General features: G+C 49.2%; 1 protein-coding gene across 1 annotated transcript in view; it reads right to left on the bottom strand.

Annotated features, from left to right (window-relative positions):
• The window catches only part of LOC140387051 (mitochondrial adenyl nucleotide antiporter SLC25A24-A-like), a 150,116-nt gene that overhangs the window by 17,503 nt on the left and 115,401 nt on the right, over positions 1-17,212 (bottom strand). The window contains exon 6 of the mRNA XM_072470062.1: positions 1,487-1,654. Within this exon, the coding sequence (XP_072326163.1) occupies positions 1,487-1,654 (168 nt within the window). The remainder of the gene's footprint in view (positions 1-1,486; positions 1,655-17,212) is intronic.

Raw genomic sequence — 17,212 nt, 5'->3', positions numbered from 1 at the left:
AGAAAACACACTGACATATTTAAAAACAGCTTCTTCCCCACTGTTACCAGACTCCTGAATGACCCTCTTGTGGACTGATCTGATCTCACCACACATCTTCTGTACTGAGTAGTACTGCACTCCTTTATGCTTCAGCTGTGTCTATGTATTTACTTTGTGTATTTATGAATGTCCTATTTTTTTCATGTATGGAATGATCTGACTGGACTGCACGCAGAACAATACTTTTTCTGTACCTCGGTACGCGTGACAATAAAACAAATCCAAATCCACAGACAGTCACCCGAGGTCGGAATCGAACTCAGGTCCCTGGCGCTGAGGAAGCAGTATCATAACTACTATCCCACCTTGTCGCTAACAGGACTAGGCAGGGTAGATGCAGAAAGGATGTTCACGATGGTGGGGGGGGGGGGGGGGGGGGGGGGGGGGGCCTGAACCAGAGGTCACAGTTTGAGGATACGGAGTAGACCATTTAGGACTGAGATGAGGAGACATTTCTTTACCCAGAGAGCGGTCGGCCTGTGGAATTGGGGTGATGGGATCATAGGATATGGCGGGGGGAAAGCGGGACCAGGTTACTGAGTTGGATGATCAGTCATGATCATAATGGATGGTGGAGCAGGCTCGAAGGGCCAAATGGCCTCACCCTGCTCCTATTTTATATGGTTATTATCATACTGCTGTTTGTGAAGGGTAAATTGGCCGCTGCCATCATAATTTCTATATTACAACTCTACTGACTTTGTACTTTGTTAGTTGATCAAAGTATTTTGTTTGTTGTAAAATGTTCTAGGATGTCCAGAGTATGTGAAAAGCACCATAACATGTTTTCTCTTTTCCTCTTAATGTGACTCCAGGAGTCAATCACTCGCATCCTGTTTCCCAAAGGGAAACCTGACATTAGAGGTAGTTCAGAGGAGGTTTACTTGATTGATATCCAGAATGAACAGGTTCTCAAGGTTTGAGAGACTGGGCTTATTTCCACTAGAGTTTTATGAAGACCCCGGAGGCCCGAGATGTTAAGTAAATGAAAATTTATTTTGATCAAAGAAAATGGCCGCTATGGCAGCGTACATAGAGTAAGTCCCCACCGGGCCTACCAGAATGCTGGTCCCAGTGCGGACCGGCTTTTACAGTGCAAGGTAATAAGCTCCAGCTGGGGGGGCCTCTGCCCACTAGTGGGGAAGCTCGCCTTGTATGAGTCCCACGGGGAGAGTGATTTGTATCGACCCGTGGGCCTCATAAGGGTTATTACAAGTTTAGAAGAGTGAGGGGTGATTTGACTGAAACATATAAGACCCTGAATCATGAAAGAGGATTGTAGGGAGTCTCCATGGCACCGCAACGGAAGGAGATAGATTATTTTCATTTCACCTTTGGGCCAAGAGCCCCACAGTTCCACATCCAAATTACAGTAATTAAAATGATTCCTTTTATCAGGGAAATTAATGTCACCAATCCACAGTATTTTATTTCTGAAACTTACTTCATAGACAGTGAGCTCGATCCCTGCGTAAGGGATGATGCCCAGGACGTTTGGGATGTATCCAACATAGAGGGCCGTAATGCCTTTGTTTTTGATAAGGATTTTCACGCATTCATTGATGTTCTTGTACTGTCCTGTTTTCCCCAGTGCCAGTCTTGTCTTCAGTACCTAAAGCAGCAAAGATTCCCGATCAGACTGCCAGTGATGACAGTAATGTTTATATTTCATTGACTTTGGGTTGGAAGGATTTTTCCAAACATGACACATAACATTAAATTCCAGAGATCTTATCAAGGTAACTGGTACAAACACATGGAACAATTGAAGATATTTATTGAGTATACTCCAACCTGTTCAACCTTTCCTCAGAATATAAACACTTGCCAGGAATCAGCCTAGATAAACATCCTCTGGACTGCCTCCAATCCAGGTGAATGTCTCTCCTTAAGTAAGGAAACCAGAACTGTACACAATACTCTGGGTGTGGCCTCGCCAATGCTCTGTGTGGTAGTCACCATTGTTTGTATAATACGTGTATTAGAGGTAATACGGTAAGGCTCCTGTACTAAAGGTATGGGGGTAGATCCCTGCCTACTGCCTCCGCCCAGTAGGCGGAGTATAAATGTGTGTGCTCACCGAGCTGCTGCCATTTCGGTAGCAGCTGCAGGAGGCAACACATCTCTGCTTAATAAAGCCTCGATTACTCTCTACTCTCGTCTTGTCATAATTGATAGTGCATCAATTTATTAAGCAGAGATATTACAGCGATGGAACTACGCATCAAGTCAGATCGCCTACAGCTGCACCCAAAAGCAGACAAGGCTAGGTCGGCCTTCGACCATTGGCTAGCTTGCTTCGAAGCCTACATCGGATCAGCGACAGAACAACCCTCAGAAGCACAGAAACTCCAGATCCTGTACACATGGTTGAGCTCCAATATTTTTCCCCTTATCCGGGATTCACCCAACTACACTGAGGCCATGGCGCTTCTGAAAGGGAACTACATCCGGCCGATCAACAAACTCTACGCCAGGCACCTCCTGTCCACGCGGCAACAACTCCCCGGTGAGTTATTGGAAGATTTCTGGCGTGCCCTGCACATCCTGGCGAGGAACTGCGATTGCCAGGCAGTTTCGGCCGTTGAACATACTGAACCCCTAATCAGGGCGCTTTTGTTACGGGCATGGGGTCGGCGTACATCCGCCAGCGCCTCTTAGAAGGGGGTACGCTCGACCTCGCGGCGACCAAGCAACTCGTGACCTCACTAACGGTAGCCTCCCGTAATGTACAAGCGTACGCCCCCGACCGCATGGCGCCCCCCTCATGGACATCGTGGGCCCCACCGGCGGCCCGCCCAGTCAACCCCAAGCCTGCGCCACGCGCAGCCAGCCAACCCCGGGGGGCCCAAGTGCTATTTCTGTGGGCAGACAAAGCACCCCCGGTAGTGCTGCCCGGAGCGCACTCTGCAAGACCTGCGGGAAGAAGGGACATTTCGCTGCGGTGTGCCAGGCCCGGTCGATCGCCGCTGTATCCAGGCCCATTGTTCCTGCACCCCCCACGTGCGACCCGTGGGCACCACCTTTTTCATCCCCGCAGCCCACGTGCGGCCCGTGGGCGCCGCCATCTTCCCCCCCATCAGACCTCGTGCGGCCCGTGGGCGCCGCCATCTTTTACGCCGCCCGCCGTGGGCGCCACCATCTTTGGCGCCATTTTGGACGGCGCCTCAGGACCCCTGCTCGTCAGGCACCTCGTCTGGCCGCTCATTGCCCGCCACCGCTGCCGACCAGCGCGGGGCCCACCAACACCAGCCGCAGCTCGCCTCCATCACGCTCGACCAGTCCCGGCCGCACAACCTCGCAAACGCGACGACGACAGTGAAAGTCGATGGCCACAAGACACCTTGCCTTCTCGACTCCGGGAGCACGGAGAGCTTTAACCACCCATCTATGGTAAGGCGCTGCTCCCTCGCGGTACACCCCGTTACCCAGAGAATCTCCCTGGCCTCCGGATCCCACTCCATGGAAATCCGGGGGTACAGCATCGCCACCCTGACCATCCAGGGCGTAGAGTTCAGTAACTTCCGGCTCGACGTCCTCCCCAACCTCTGCGCTGCCTTGCTACTTAGCCTGGACTTCCAGTGCAACCTCCAAAGTCTAACTCTAAAATTCGGCAGACCCCTACCACCCCTCACCGTATGCGGCCTCATGACCCTTAAGGTCGACCCGCCTTCCCTGTTTGCAAACCTTACCCAGGATTGCAAACCCGTCGCCACCAGGAGCAGACGGTACAGTGCCCAGGACAGGACCTTCATCAGGTCCGAGGTCCAGCAGCTATTGCGGGAAGGTATCATTGAGGCCAGCAACAGACCCTGGAGAGCCCAAGTGGTCGTTGTAAAGACTGGGGAGAAGCACAGGATAGTTGTTGACTACAGTCAGACCATCAATCGGTACACGCAGCTCGACGCATACCCCCTCCCACGCATATCTGATGTGGTCAATCAGATTGCACAGGACCGGTCTTCTCGACAGTGGACCTGAAATCTGCCTACCACCAGCTCCCCATCCGCAAGGTGGACCGCCAATACACCGCGTTCGAGGCAGACGGCCGCCTTTACCACTTCCTTAGGTTTCCTTTCGGCGTCACTAATGGGGCCTCGGTCTTCCAACGGGAGATGGACCGAATGGTTGACCGGTACGGACTGCGGGCCACCTTCCCGTACCTGGATAACGTCACCATCTGCGGCCACGACCAGCAGGACCACAACGTTAACAAATTTCTCCACACCGCCAAACTCCTGAACCTCACGTATAACAAGGAGAAGTGCGTGTTCCGCACCAACCGCTTAGCCATCCTTGGCTATGTTGTGCAAAATGGAGTTCTAGGGCCCGATCCCGACCGCATGCGACCCCTCTTGGATCTCCCCCACTGCCCCTAAGGCCCTCAAACGATGCCTGGGGTTCTTCTCCTATTATGCCCAGTGGGTCCCTAACTATGCAGACAAGGCCCGCCCACTCATCCACATCACAGTTTTCCCCCTGACGGCTGAGGCCCACCAGGCCTTCAACCGTATCAAGGCTGACATTGCCAAGCTCACGATGCACGCGGTCGACAAGACCCTCCCGTTTCAGGTCGAGAGCGATGCATCAGACGTCGCTCTGGCCGCCACCCTCAACCAGGCAGGCAGACCTGTGGCATTCTTTTCCCGCACCCTCCATGCCTCCGAAATTCAGCACTCCTCTGTCGAAAAGGAGGCCCAAGCCATCGTAGAAGCTGTGCGTTATTGGAGGCATTACCTGGCCGGCAGGAGATTCACTTTCCTCACTGACCAGCGGTTGGTTGCCTTCATGTTTAATAACACACAGCGGGGCAAGATCAAAAATGATAAAATCTTAAGGTGGAGGATCGAGCTCTCCACCTACAATTACGAGATTTTGTATCGCCCCGGTAAGCTCAACGAGCCCCCCGATGCCCTATCCTGAGGTACATGTGCCAGCGCACAAGTGGACCGACTCCGGGCCCTACACGATGGTCTCTGTCACCCAGGGGTCACCCGGATCTTTCCCTTCATAAAGGCCCGCAACCTACCCTACTCCATTGCGGAAGTCAGGGTGGTCACCAAAGACTGCCAGGTCTGCGCGGAGTGCAAACCGCACTTCTACCGGCCAGACCGTACGCACCTGGTGAAGGCCTCCCGTCCCTTTGAACGCCTCAGCATGGACTTCAAAGGGCCCCTCCCCTCGTCTGACCAAAACATGTACTTCCTGAACGTGGATATGACATCTGCCACAGTCATCAAAGCCCTCAATAGCGTCTTCACCTTGTTCGGTTTCCCCGCTTACGTCCACAGCGACCGGGGATCCTCCTTTATGAGTGATGAGCTGCGTCAATTCCTGCTCAGGAAGGGCATTGCCTCGAGCAGGACGACCAGCTACAACCCCCGGGGAAACGGGCAGGTGGAGAGGGAGAACGGGATGGTCTGGAAGGCCGTCCTGCTGGCCCTACGGTCTAAAAATCTCCCGGTCTCCCGCTGGCAAGGGGTCCTCCCCGACGCCCTCCACTCCATCCGGTCGCTACTTTGCACTGCGACTAATGAAACCCCCCCATGAACGTCTCTTTACCTTCCCCAGGAAGTCCACCTCCGGGGTTTCGCTGCCAACGTGGCTGGCAGCTCCAGGACCCGTCCTCCTCCGCAAGCACGTGCGGCTACACAAGGCGGACCCGTTGGTCGAAAGGGTACAGCTGCTGCATGCGAACCCGCAGTATGTCTACGTGGAGTACCCCGATGGCCGCCAAGACACAGTCTCCCTCAGGGACCTGGCACCACCTGGTTCCCCACCCCCCCTCCGATTGCCCCGGCGCTACCCATCCTCCCCCCAGCGCACCTCACTACAGCCCCTGCCCCAGGACGATCCGTCCTCCCATTGGTTCCACCCGGGGATGAAGACAGTGCTGTAAGATGCAGGGTTACGGGCGTGTGCAGTGGGATGGGATTAGAAAGGGCATGTGGGTGTCTTTTGATCTGCATGGACCAAAAGGGGCCGAATGGCCACCTTCTTTTGCTGCATCATTCCTATGGTTTGTTGTGTTCTGCTTCTTCATGTCGCATAAGCTGCTTCCTTGATGTATACTCTGACAAAAGAAGGTTCAGACTTGTGTCATAATACACACAAGTATATCATGGTGCAGACACACACTGATGGACACACAGCAAGACCAATCAACACACACAACACCGCAGCCAATCACCATAACCTACAGGCCAACTGGAGGATATTCAAACAATGTTCCCAGCTCTACCTTGAAGCCACAGACCGGGAAGCTGCCTCAGACACCAGGAAGATCGCTCTCTTCCTATCCACGGCCACCCATGCCATCCACATTTTTAATTCTCTCACCTTTGTTGATGGTGAAGATAAATGAAAATTCAAGATGGTCCTCTTTAAGTTTGACAGTCACTGCGACATCGAGGTGAATGAAAGTTTCGAGCACTATGTATTCCAACAGCGTTTGCAGGGTAAGGATGAACCTTTCCAGTCCTTTCTCACCCACCTCCGCATCCTTGCGCAGTCCTGTAATTACGGGCCCACCTCCGACTCCGTGATACGCGACCAGATCGTTTTCGGTGTTCAGTCGGACCCCCTACGCCAGCAGCTCCTCAAGGTAAAGCAGCTCACCCTAGCGATTGCCATCGAGACCTGCGTGCTACATGAATCATAGAATTTACAGTGCAGAAGGAGGCCATTCGGCCCATCGAATCTGCACCGACTCTTGGAAAGAGCACCCTACCCAAGCCCACACCCCCACCCCATCCCCATAACCCAGTAACCCCACCCAATACTGAGGGCAATTTTGGACACTAAGGGCAATTTAGCTTGGCCAATCCACTTAACCTGCACATCTTTGGACTGTGGGAGGAAACCGGAGCACCCAGAGGAAACCCACGCAGACACGGGGAGAACGTGCAGACTCCACACAGACAGTGACCCAAGCCGGGAATCGAACCTGGGACCCTGGAGCTGTGAAGCAATTGTGCTAATCACTATGCTACCGTGCTGCCACATGAACACGCCACTAGTCGGTATTCCCACATCCAAGCAGCTGAAACGGCGCGGCAAGGTCCCCACGAGGCAGAACGGGTCCAAGCAATCGAGCAACTCCAGGGCCTCAGCCTGGATGAGGGCGGCCATTTCATGCGCATTTTGCGGACTCCTGCGCTTTGTGCACCGAACGAGGGGACGGCAACGTCGACAAAGGTACTACGCAGGCGCACACCACCTACGGCCGCGCCGCGCATGCGCCGTGGCACAGCAAGCGTACTGATGCTACAACGTGCAGCAACTGTGGCTCCGCCCATTTAAAGCGGCAATGTCCTGCCAAATCCCGTCGATGCCTGCAATGTGGCAAACTTGGACACTATGCTGCTTTATGCAGATCAGCTCAACCTGCCAACTCTCGTCGCTCCAGCCAGCCTCGCAGGAATGTCCGGGCCATTCAATCCATGGTCACCGAGCCCGATTCGGACCTGCCACCCGATATTGACACCGAGGACCCGAAGGTGCCTTTTCGAGTCGGTATCATTACAAAAACAGGGTGTCCCCGAAGCGAAGAATCCAGCCTCTACCGGTATACAGCATCGATCCGGACGATGAGTGGTGTGCCACCCTTACGGTCAACCGGTCCCAAATACGATTCCACCTGGACACTGGTGCCTCCGCCAATCTCATTGACCTCCAAAGCCTTTGTGTCAAACCAGCCATCCTGCCATCAGCCTGCCAGCTATTAGATTATAATGGCAATGCCATTGCTGCCAGTGGCTCGTGCCATCTTGAAGTGACGCACAGGTCACGCAAAGCCATCCTTCCCTTTGAAATCGTGGGCTCCTCGAAAGCCGCCCTGCTTGGCGCGCAGGCATGCAAGCTGTTGAACCTAGTTCAGAGAGTTCACTCTCTCTCACCTGCTGACGCGTCTGCCTTTTAGGACACTGACTTCAGGGAACAGCTCGACGCCATTATCAACCAGTACCACAATGTCTTCGAGGGCATGGGCAAGTTCCCATACACCTACAGGATTTTATTAAAACCGAATGCCACACCTGTGGTGCACGCACCTCGCAGGGTCCCAGCACCCCTTAAGGACCGCCTCAAGCAGCAGCTGCAGGACCGCCAGGACCAAGGAGTGATTTCCAAAGTTACGGAGCCGACCGACTGGGTCAGTTCCATGGTATGTGTAAAAAAGCCTTCCGACGAATTGAGACTTTGCATTGATCCCAAGGATCTCAATCGCAATATTATGAGAGAGCACTATCCAATTCCCAAGCGCGAAGAGCTCACATGTGAGATGGCTCGCGCCAAGCTCTTTACCAAACTCAACGCCTCAAAAGAATTCTGGCAAATCCAGCTCGATGAATCCAGCAGGAAACTCTGCACGTTTAACACCCTCTTTGGAAGATATTGTGACAACAGGATGCCGTTTGGCATCATCTCTGCATCAGAAGTGTTCCATAGGATTATGGAACAAATGATGGAAGGTATTGAAGGTGTTTGCGTCTATGTCGATGACATAATCATCTGGTCCACCACCCCGCAGGAGCATGTTAGTCGCCTCCAGCGCGTATTCAGACGTATACATGAGCATGGCCTCCGCCTCAACAGGGCCAAATGCTCTTTTGGTCAGACAGAAATTCAGTTCCTCGGGGACCACATCTCCCAATTGGGCGTGCAGCCGGACACGGACAAGGTAGCTGCCATCACAGCTATGAAAACACCAGAGGACAAGAAGGCGGTCCTCCGATTTCTGGGCATGGTCAATTTTTTGGGGAAATTCATCCCTAACCTCGCCTCATACCACGGCTCTCAGGAACCTGGTCAGGTAGACGACAGACTTCCAATGGCTCCCCGTCCATGAGCGCGAATGGAGGGAACTCAAGGCAAAACTGACCACGGCCCCGGTCTTAGCCTTCTTTGATCCAGCAAAGGAGACCAAAATTTTGACCGATGCCAGTCAATCCGGCATTGGGGCAATGCTCCTTCAACATGATGAGGCCTCATCATGGGCCCCCATTGCATATGCGTCGCATGCGATGACCCCCACGGAGCAGTGCTCCGCGCAGATAGAAAAGGAGTGCCTGGGCCTTCTGAACGGTGTTGTTAAATTTCACGATTATGTCTACGGACTTCCTCAATTCACCGTCGAGACCGACCATCGCCCGCTGGTCAATATAATACAGAAAGACTTGAACGACATGACGCCTCGCCTCCAGTGTATTCTTCTCAAGCTCCGGCGATATGACTTCCAGCTGGTATACACCCCAGGCAAGGACCTCATCATTGCTGACGCTCTCTCCAGGTCAGTCAACACTCCATGTGACTCAGTGGGATTTGTCTGCCAGGTTGACGCCCATGTGGCATTCGCAGCCTCCAATCTACCTGCCTCGGACGAACGCCTCATCCAAATTCGCCGCGAGATGGCGGCTGACCCCTTGCTACAGCGTGTCATGCTCCACCTAACAGACGGGTGGCTCAAGGGCCAATGCCCTCAATTCTATAATGTCAGAGATGATCTGGCGGTAGTAGACGGGGTTCTTCTAAAACTGGACCGCATTGTCATCCCGCATAGCATGCACCAACTTGTCCTGGAACAACTACACGAGGGCCACCTTGGCGTGGAAAAGTGCCGCCTATGGTCCCGAGAGGCTGTGTACTGGCCCGGCATTAATGAGGACATAGCCAACACAGTGCTCAACTACCCCACTTGTCAGCGTTTCCAGCCGGCCCAACCACGTGAGACACTGCAGCCCCATGAGTTGGTCACATCACCATGGACCAAGGTGGGCATCGACCTGTTCCACGCACTGGGTAGAGACTATGCCCTGATCGTGGACTACTTTTCAAATTACCCGGAGGTGATACGGTTGCACGACCTCACCTCGTCGGTAGTCATTCGTGCATGTCAAGGTACCTTTGCTCGACACGGCATCCCGCTCACGGTTATGTCGGACAATGGCCCCTGCTTCACCAGCCAAGAATGGTCCAACTTTGCCAGGTGGTACAATTTTGCCCATGTGACGTCCAGTCCCCTGTACCCCCAATCCAATGGCAAAGCAGAGAAGGGAGTACATATTGTCAAACGGCTCCTATGCAAGACGGCTGATGCTGGGTCTGATTTCTGCCTCGCCTTGCTGGCCTATCGCTCCGCCCCACTGTACACTGGCCTGTCGCGAGCCCAATTACTCATGAATCGCACCCTGAGGACGACAGTGCCGTCCATCCATGTCCCAGACCTCGACCACATTCCGGTCCTTCGCCGGATGCAGCTGTCTCGTGCACAGCACAAGGCGGCTCATGACTCCCGTGCAGCTGATCTCCCTGCTCTGGCTCCAGATGACAACGTCCGCGTCCATCTTCCGGATGGTGGCTGGTCTGCAACCGCTGTTGTCCTTCGGCAGGTGGCCCCCCGCTCGTTCCTGGTTCGTCTACCGGATGGCTCTATTCTGCGCCGCAATCGACGCGCCCTTCATCTTGTTCCACGCTCGCCACGTGATCCTCCAGTGTCGCCTCACTCTCCTGTTGACCCTGCCATGGACTATGCAGAGCTCCTTGTCACTCTGCCTCCCCCTGACTTTGACGCAGTCCTGAACTGGCGGCTCTCGACCCACCCTTGAGGCGGTCAACCAGAATTCGTCGCCCACCTCAGAGACTAAATTTATGAACTTTTCGAATTTATAGACTCTCTGAATTGTTTAGTTGCTTTGTTTGATCGTTTCCCTGGTTTATATATAGTGTTGATCTAGTTATTCTTGTTGCATACTGCTTCTCTGCACCAGGCACCTTCCCATGTAAATAGCTAAGTTCTCATGTACATAGTCCTGTAAATATGTCTTCACACCCCACATGTAGTTAGGAACATTATCACCACACATGATTTATTGCCACAAACATACATTTTTTAAATAAAAAGGGCTATGTCATAATATACACCAGTATATCATGGTGCAGACACACACAGTGATGGACACACAGCAAGACCAATCAACACACATAACACCGCAGCCAATCACCAGTTAGAGCACACTCTCTATAAAGACAGAGGGTATCAGTTTTCCCGCTCATTCGGGATGCAGCCTCTCAGAAGGACAGAGCTTACAGCTTACAACACAGATCTTCACCATGTGCTGAGTGCATAGACTGGTTAGGATAGGCATAGGTCTTTAGTTTAATCTAACATTGTGTTAACCCACAGTGAAAGTATGTTCAACAGTTTCTAGCTTAATAAAATAGTGTTGTACTATTACAAGTCTTGGTAGCTTGTCTATGTTACTGCTAAGGTAAACACAGTCTCCACAGATCCAGAGTACCCAACACATCAACTTGGAGATAGGTTTAACACATTTATTGAACAGTTAACAGTTCTCCTACTTGAGTTTGACTCTCCTGCTAATCTTGCTCTAGTAACTCAGTCTAACTAACCAGTCTGCTCTAAGCCATGCAGTGGATGTGATGCTTCTGACCTGCCCCTGTCCTCCTCTCTAAGTGTCGCCTGTGGAAAGAGAAAGAGCATGTGTGCCCTGTCCTTTTATATGGGTTGCCCCCTTGTGGTAGTGTCATCTGTGGGTGTCTTGACTGCCCATTGGTCATGTCCTATTCTAAGTGTTTATTAGCTGTATGTCTGCATGTCATGATGTCTCTGGTGCTCCCTCTAGTGTTTACTTAGTCTTAGTGTATTTACATTAACCCCTTGTGTATTTACAGTGATGCATATCACCACATGGTTCTAACATGGAATCCTACTCACCTCACCAGTAATCCCTTGTATTACCACCTTTTCCAGCAATACCCCTTCTGAACTACATATCCCCTTATCTCTAAACCATTTAAGATTGACTTGCTGTTGTATCCTTTAAGATCTTATTCTCCTTACCTACTCTACCTTGTGCACATGAGTAAGCCTTCCCTTCACAAAATCTTTAAAAGGATTTCACACATTTTTGTCGATCAATGTCTGAACAGGCTGCATACTCTTTTGCACCTCTTCAGTTGCAACCTTGGTTTATTTTTCCACTTTAATCTCCGTTGGTTTATCCTGTTTTAAACAAGTCTGTTTTCCCAGTACTTTTTTAAGCCACCAACACTGCGGCTTTCTGTGTCCAGCCTTATTATAATGAAAATATTTAAGTCTTCTTATCTCTCTTCCACCGTCATGTTTCATTTTTAACGGAAGAAGGGGGTAACCCCCTCCCTCAAAATTAAAGCAAAGCCCAGCTGAAGCCAACGGTGGGGGATGGGGGTTCTATGATATTGTTAATTCAGGAAAACTGGTAGAATTACAACAGAAGGATTCAGTGATAAAACAATTATATCAGAAAGCATACAATCAAAGTAGAATCTGAGTGTATACCGTGGCGTTATTACAGTAGAAACAATGTATTAATGAGGAAGTGGAGACCTTTATGTATTCAGGCAGATGAAAAATGGGTAAGCGGTTCATCAAGTTGTATGACCAGTGGGTACAGAAGGGAGGTTGAGTGGGTAATGCATGAGGTTCCAGTCGGAGTTCACTTAGGAAAAAGAAAAATTTATACAGAAATATTTTTATTGATCGGGACTGCATAAAGATGTAATTCAATTTTGCTGCACGTCACAAATGTCAGGTAGTAGGAAAATCTCAAGCGGTAATCAACCCAGCACCCTCAATACCAATCCCGGCATTTGAGGAATCTTTTATTTGAATCATAGAAATTTACTGTCCATTCGGCCCATTGTGTCCATACCGGTATCCGAAAGAGCTACCTAGCTAGTCTCATTCCCCAGTCCTATCTCTGTAGCCCTCTAAATCCATCACTTTCAAATATATATCCAGCTCTCTTTTGAAGCCTCTGATGGAATCTGCCTCCACCCCTCTCCCAGGCAGCGCATTCCAAACCCCAACAACTCTCTGAGTAAAGAGGTTTCTCCTCATCTCACTTGCTCACTTGCTGACCATCTTGAACTTGTGACACCTAGTCACGAATGTAACTAACAACTTGTGGAAACAGAATATCCTTCTTTACCCTGTCAAAATTGTTTGTAATTTGGAAGACTTCAATAAGATGACCTCTTAATCTTCTCTGCTCCAAGGAGAACAAGCCCAATTTCTCCAATCGTTCTTAAAATTCCTCAGTCCTGGTATCATTCTAGTAAATCTCCTCTGCACTCTCTCTAGGGCTTTAACATCCTTTATTAAATAAGGTCCCAGAACTGAACACAATATTCCAAATGTGGTCTGACCAATGATTTGTGGAGGTGTAGCATCACTTCTTTGCTTTTATAGTCCATGCCTCTATTTATACACCCAACGATCCTATAAGCCTTCTTGGCAACTCTTTCAACTTTCTGGACCACCTTCAGAGAATTATGCACTTGAACCCCAAGGTCCCTCTGCTCCTGTACTCCCCTCAAAGTTGTACCATTGAGCCTGCATTGTCTCCCCATGTTTCTTCTCCCAAAATGTATTCCCTCACATATCGCTGCATGGACGTTCATCTGCCAGGTGTCTGTCCATTTTGCCAACTTGTCAATGTCCCTCTGAAGTCACTCAGCATCATCCTCACAATTCACTATTCTCCCTAGCTTAGTATCATCTGCAAATTTAGAGATTTTGCTCTCAACACCCATCTCTAAATAGTTAGGGTACTAATTGATTGTGTGGGATCCCTTCCTAAGACAAAAGTGGGAATTAGTATTTGTTGAACATAATGATGTGTGTACTAGAGGCTATTCCATTGTGAAATATTAGAGCTATGAATGTTGTAGAGGAGTTGACTACATTTTATTTACCAGATTCAGACTAACAAAAGAAATTCAATCAAATCAAGGATCCACTTTTATGTCAAAGTTATTGAAGGAAGCTATGGATAGCTTAGGAATAAAGCAATTTGCCTCAACTGCGTATCATCCAGAATCACAGGGATCATTAGAAAGGTGGCATCAAAGTTTAAAAACCTTGTTGAGGACCGACAGTCAGGATTATCCAGAGGATTGGGATAAAGACATTCTATCTGTACTATTTACAATTAGGAATACACCTAATGAATCAACTAAATTCAGTCCATTCAAATTAATTTTTAGTTTTAGTTGAGGTAAAATGATCTACATCAATTTAAATTGATTGAGGAGAAATTGGTGATTCAGAGTTCTGAGACAATATTGTTGAACTATGTGTCAAACATTAGGGGGGGGATTAACTAGGGCAGGCGATCAGTTGGAAAGGATTTAAAATTGTCACAGCATGCGATAAAAAGAGAAGTGGGTAAGAAATCAAAAGTTCGTAGCTTTGTTAGGTGGGGAGAAAGTATTAGTTTTGTTATCATTTTAGGCGAACCATTAAAAGCAAGGTTTAGTAGATCTCATCAAATTGAAAGGAAATTGAATGAGGTGAATGATTTGCTAACTAGAGGGAAAGCTCACAGAGTGTGTCATGTTAATATGCTCAAAATGTATTTTGATGGGAAAGGAAAGAAGGAGGATGTGTTCGCCATTATAACTCGGAGAGAAGTGATAAATTCAGATTATTCTGAATCCCACATTCCTCAAATTAGATTGGACAACGAGAAGTAATAAGAAATTTGGATAAATTACTGAGGTACCTTCTGGAGAAAAATCAAAGTGGCCTGAAAGAGTTGTTACAGTAACATAAAGCTATATATGGGAACAAATTAGGAAGTACAAATGTAATTGTACATGATGTAGATGTAGAAAATTATATTCCAATTAAGCAGCATCCATATAGAATTAATCCACTAAAGTTGGCAGTTACAAAAGGAGATTGAAAGCATTCGTAAGAAAGATATCATTGAAGTGAGTTGCAGCGATTGGAGCACACCAAAACCAGATGGAACGCGATGATTGTGTGTGGACCATAGTAAAGTCAATGCAGCTACAAAATCAGATTTGTATCCTATTCCTCTTTGGGAGACTGTGTTGAAAATGTGGGAGAAACAACTTTTATTACCAAAGTTGTCTTATCACAAAGTACCGAGGAAGTTTCAGATTTTGTAATGCCAAATGATCGGTATCAGTTTAAAGTTATGTTGTTTGGAATGAAGTGTGCACCTACAACATTCCAAAGCCTAACCAGCAAGGTCATTTATGGACTAAAGAACTGTACAGTGTACGATGGACAATTTGGTGGTCTTCAGCCAATCGTGGAAAGAACTTTGGAACATTTGAAGGAATTATTCGATCGACTACAGGAGGCTGGATTCGTGGCAAACATGAATAAAAGTGAGTTTGCAAAAGCCCGAGTCACGTTCTTCGGCTATACAATTGGACATGGTCAGATGGCCCCTCGGAATGTGGAAACGAAAGCTATTGGAGAGTTTCCAATACCCTCAAAGAGGAGAGATGTTCTGAGATTTCTGGGCATGAGTGGTTTCAACAGCAAACTCGTGCTAAATTTTAGCAGTGTCGTTGCTCCATTGACTGAACGTTTGAAAAAGATGAAAATTTCACTGGGCGGCAGAATATCTGGAGGCGTTTGACAATCTGAAAAGCATATTGACCACTGCACCAGTTTTGGCGACACCGAATCATGACCAGTGATTTAAGGTGGCCATTGATGTGAGTGATGTAGAATTTCATAGAATTCACAGTGCAGAAGGAGGCTATTCGGCCCATCGAGTCTGCATCGGCCCTTGGATAAAGCACCCGACCCAATCCCATGCCTCCACCCTATCCCCATAACCCCAACTACCCTTTTGTTTGGACACTAAGGGCAATGTAGCATAGCCAATCCACCTAATCTGCACATCTTTGGACTGTGGGAGGAAACTGGAGGAAACCCACACAGATACAGGGAGAACGTGCAGACTTTGCACAGACAGTGACCCAAGCCGGGAATTGAACCTGGGACCCTGGAGCTTGAAGCAACTGTGCTAACCACTGTGCTACCGTGCTGCCCTCGGCGTTGGTGCTGTACTTTTACAAGAAAACAACAAAGGCCTATTGGTTATTTTCCCAGAAAACAAAATATTCATCTCAAGAAATATTCAACCATTGAGAAGGAGACATTGAGTTTGGTAATGGCATTAAAAAGAAAAACCATAATCCATTGAAGTGTAAAGATTGAAAGGCAAGACTGTTTAGATGGAGTTCATTGCTACAACCATTTAACTTATAAATTATACATGTAGCAGGAAGAGAAAACGTAATTGCAGATGCTTTATCATGACTTTGAGGTACAAGAAGGATGGAAGTTGGAAATGAAAAACTGAAATGGAATATTTAAATATTCATGCATAAACACGATGAGATATGTATCATATAGTGTGATAGTACTGTTTAGTAATGAGTAGGGTTTCATGTTGAAAAGGCTTTGGAAAATGAATCCATCTTTTCATATTGCTGGTTCTTCTTTTAAGGTGAAGGTGTGATGAATGTAAGAAATTGTTATATATATTTGGCTGGCTTCTCAGTTTCAGAGACTAAATGCTGACGCCGGGACAGAATCGGTGACGTTCTACAACCACGAAAGCAGCGGCATTCCCGAGCAATTCAGGATCCGTTAATAGGTTAACTCCGGTACCATGTGGAACACGAGCGATTCCAATGAAAAATGGTGTCTGATTCGCCGGGGTCGGCATTGACACTCGACAGGCTGACAAGCTGCAGCCGCATACGAACACTCCACTCCCCACACACACTCATTCCAGACAACAAGATGGCAGTCCGAAGAGCGATACTCCGGTTCACAGATGCGGAACTCGAGACTCTGCTGGATGCCGTGGAGGAGAGGTGGGGCACCCTGTTCCCCAGGGTGGGAAGGAGGCTGCCCCCGCCGCCGTGTGCAGGTGGCAGAAGCCATGAGCACTGTGGACCCCAACTCCAGGACTGGCCAGCTGTGTTGCAAGAAGTTGAATGACCTGGAGGCGGCCAGGGTGAGTAGCCAGTATTGTGCCCCTGGCACTAACCCCAGTCCCATACACCCGTAACCCCCCTCCCCCTACCCGGAGGGTGACCAAACCCCACCTGACGGCAGACTGCTCACCATGGTCGGGTGCCTTGTTCACAAAGGCCACCAGCTGCCCACTCCCTGTGCTGCCCATGACCGACTGCCTAACACTGTGCATTTTCTGACAGAGAATCCCGCCCATTGTATTTTATATCTGTTGCAGTCATGTTATTGAAAGCTGGTTAAGGTATATATGTTTTGCTGTAATATTATTGAAGAACCTAGGTTAAGGTCCCTAGATTG

Source organism: Scyliorhinus torazame, chromosome 12 (genome assembly GCF_047496885.1).
Source record: "Scyliorhinus torazame isolate Kashiwa2021f chromosome 12, sScyTor2.1, whole genome shotgun sequence".
Taxonomy (NCBI): Eukaryota; Metazoa; Chordata; class Chondrichthyes; order Carcharhiniformes; family Scyliorhinidae; genus Scyliorhinus; species Scyliorhinus torazame.
This window is presented reverse-complemented; position numbering and strand designations above follow the sequence as displayed.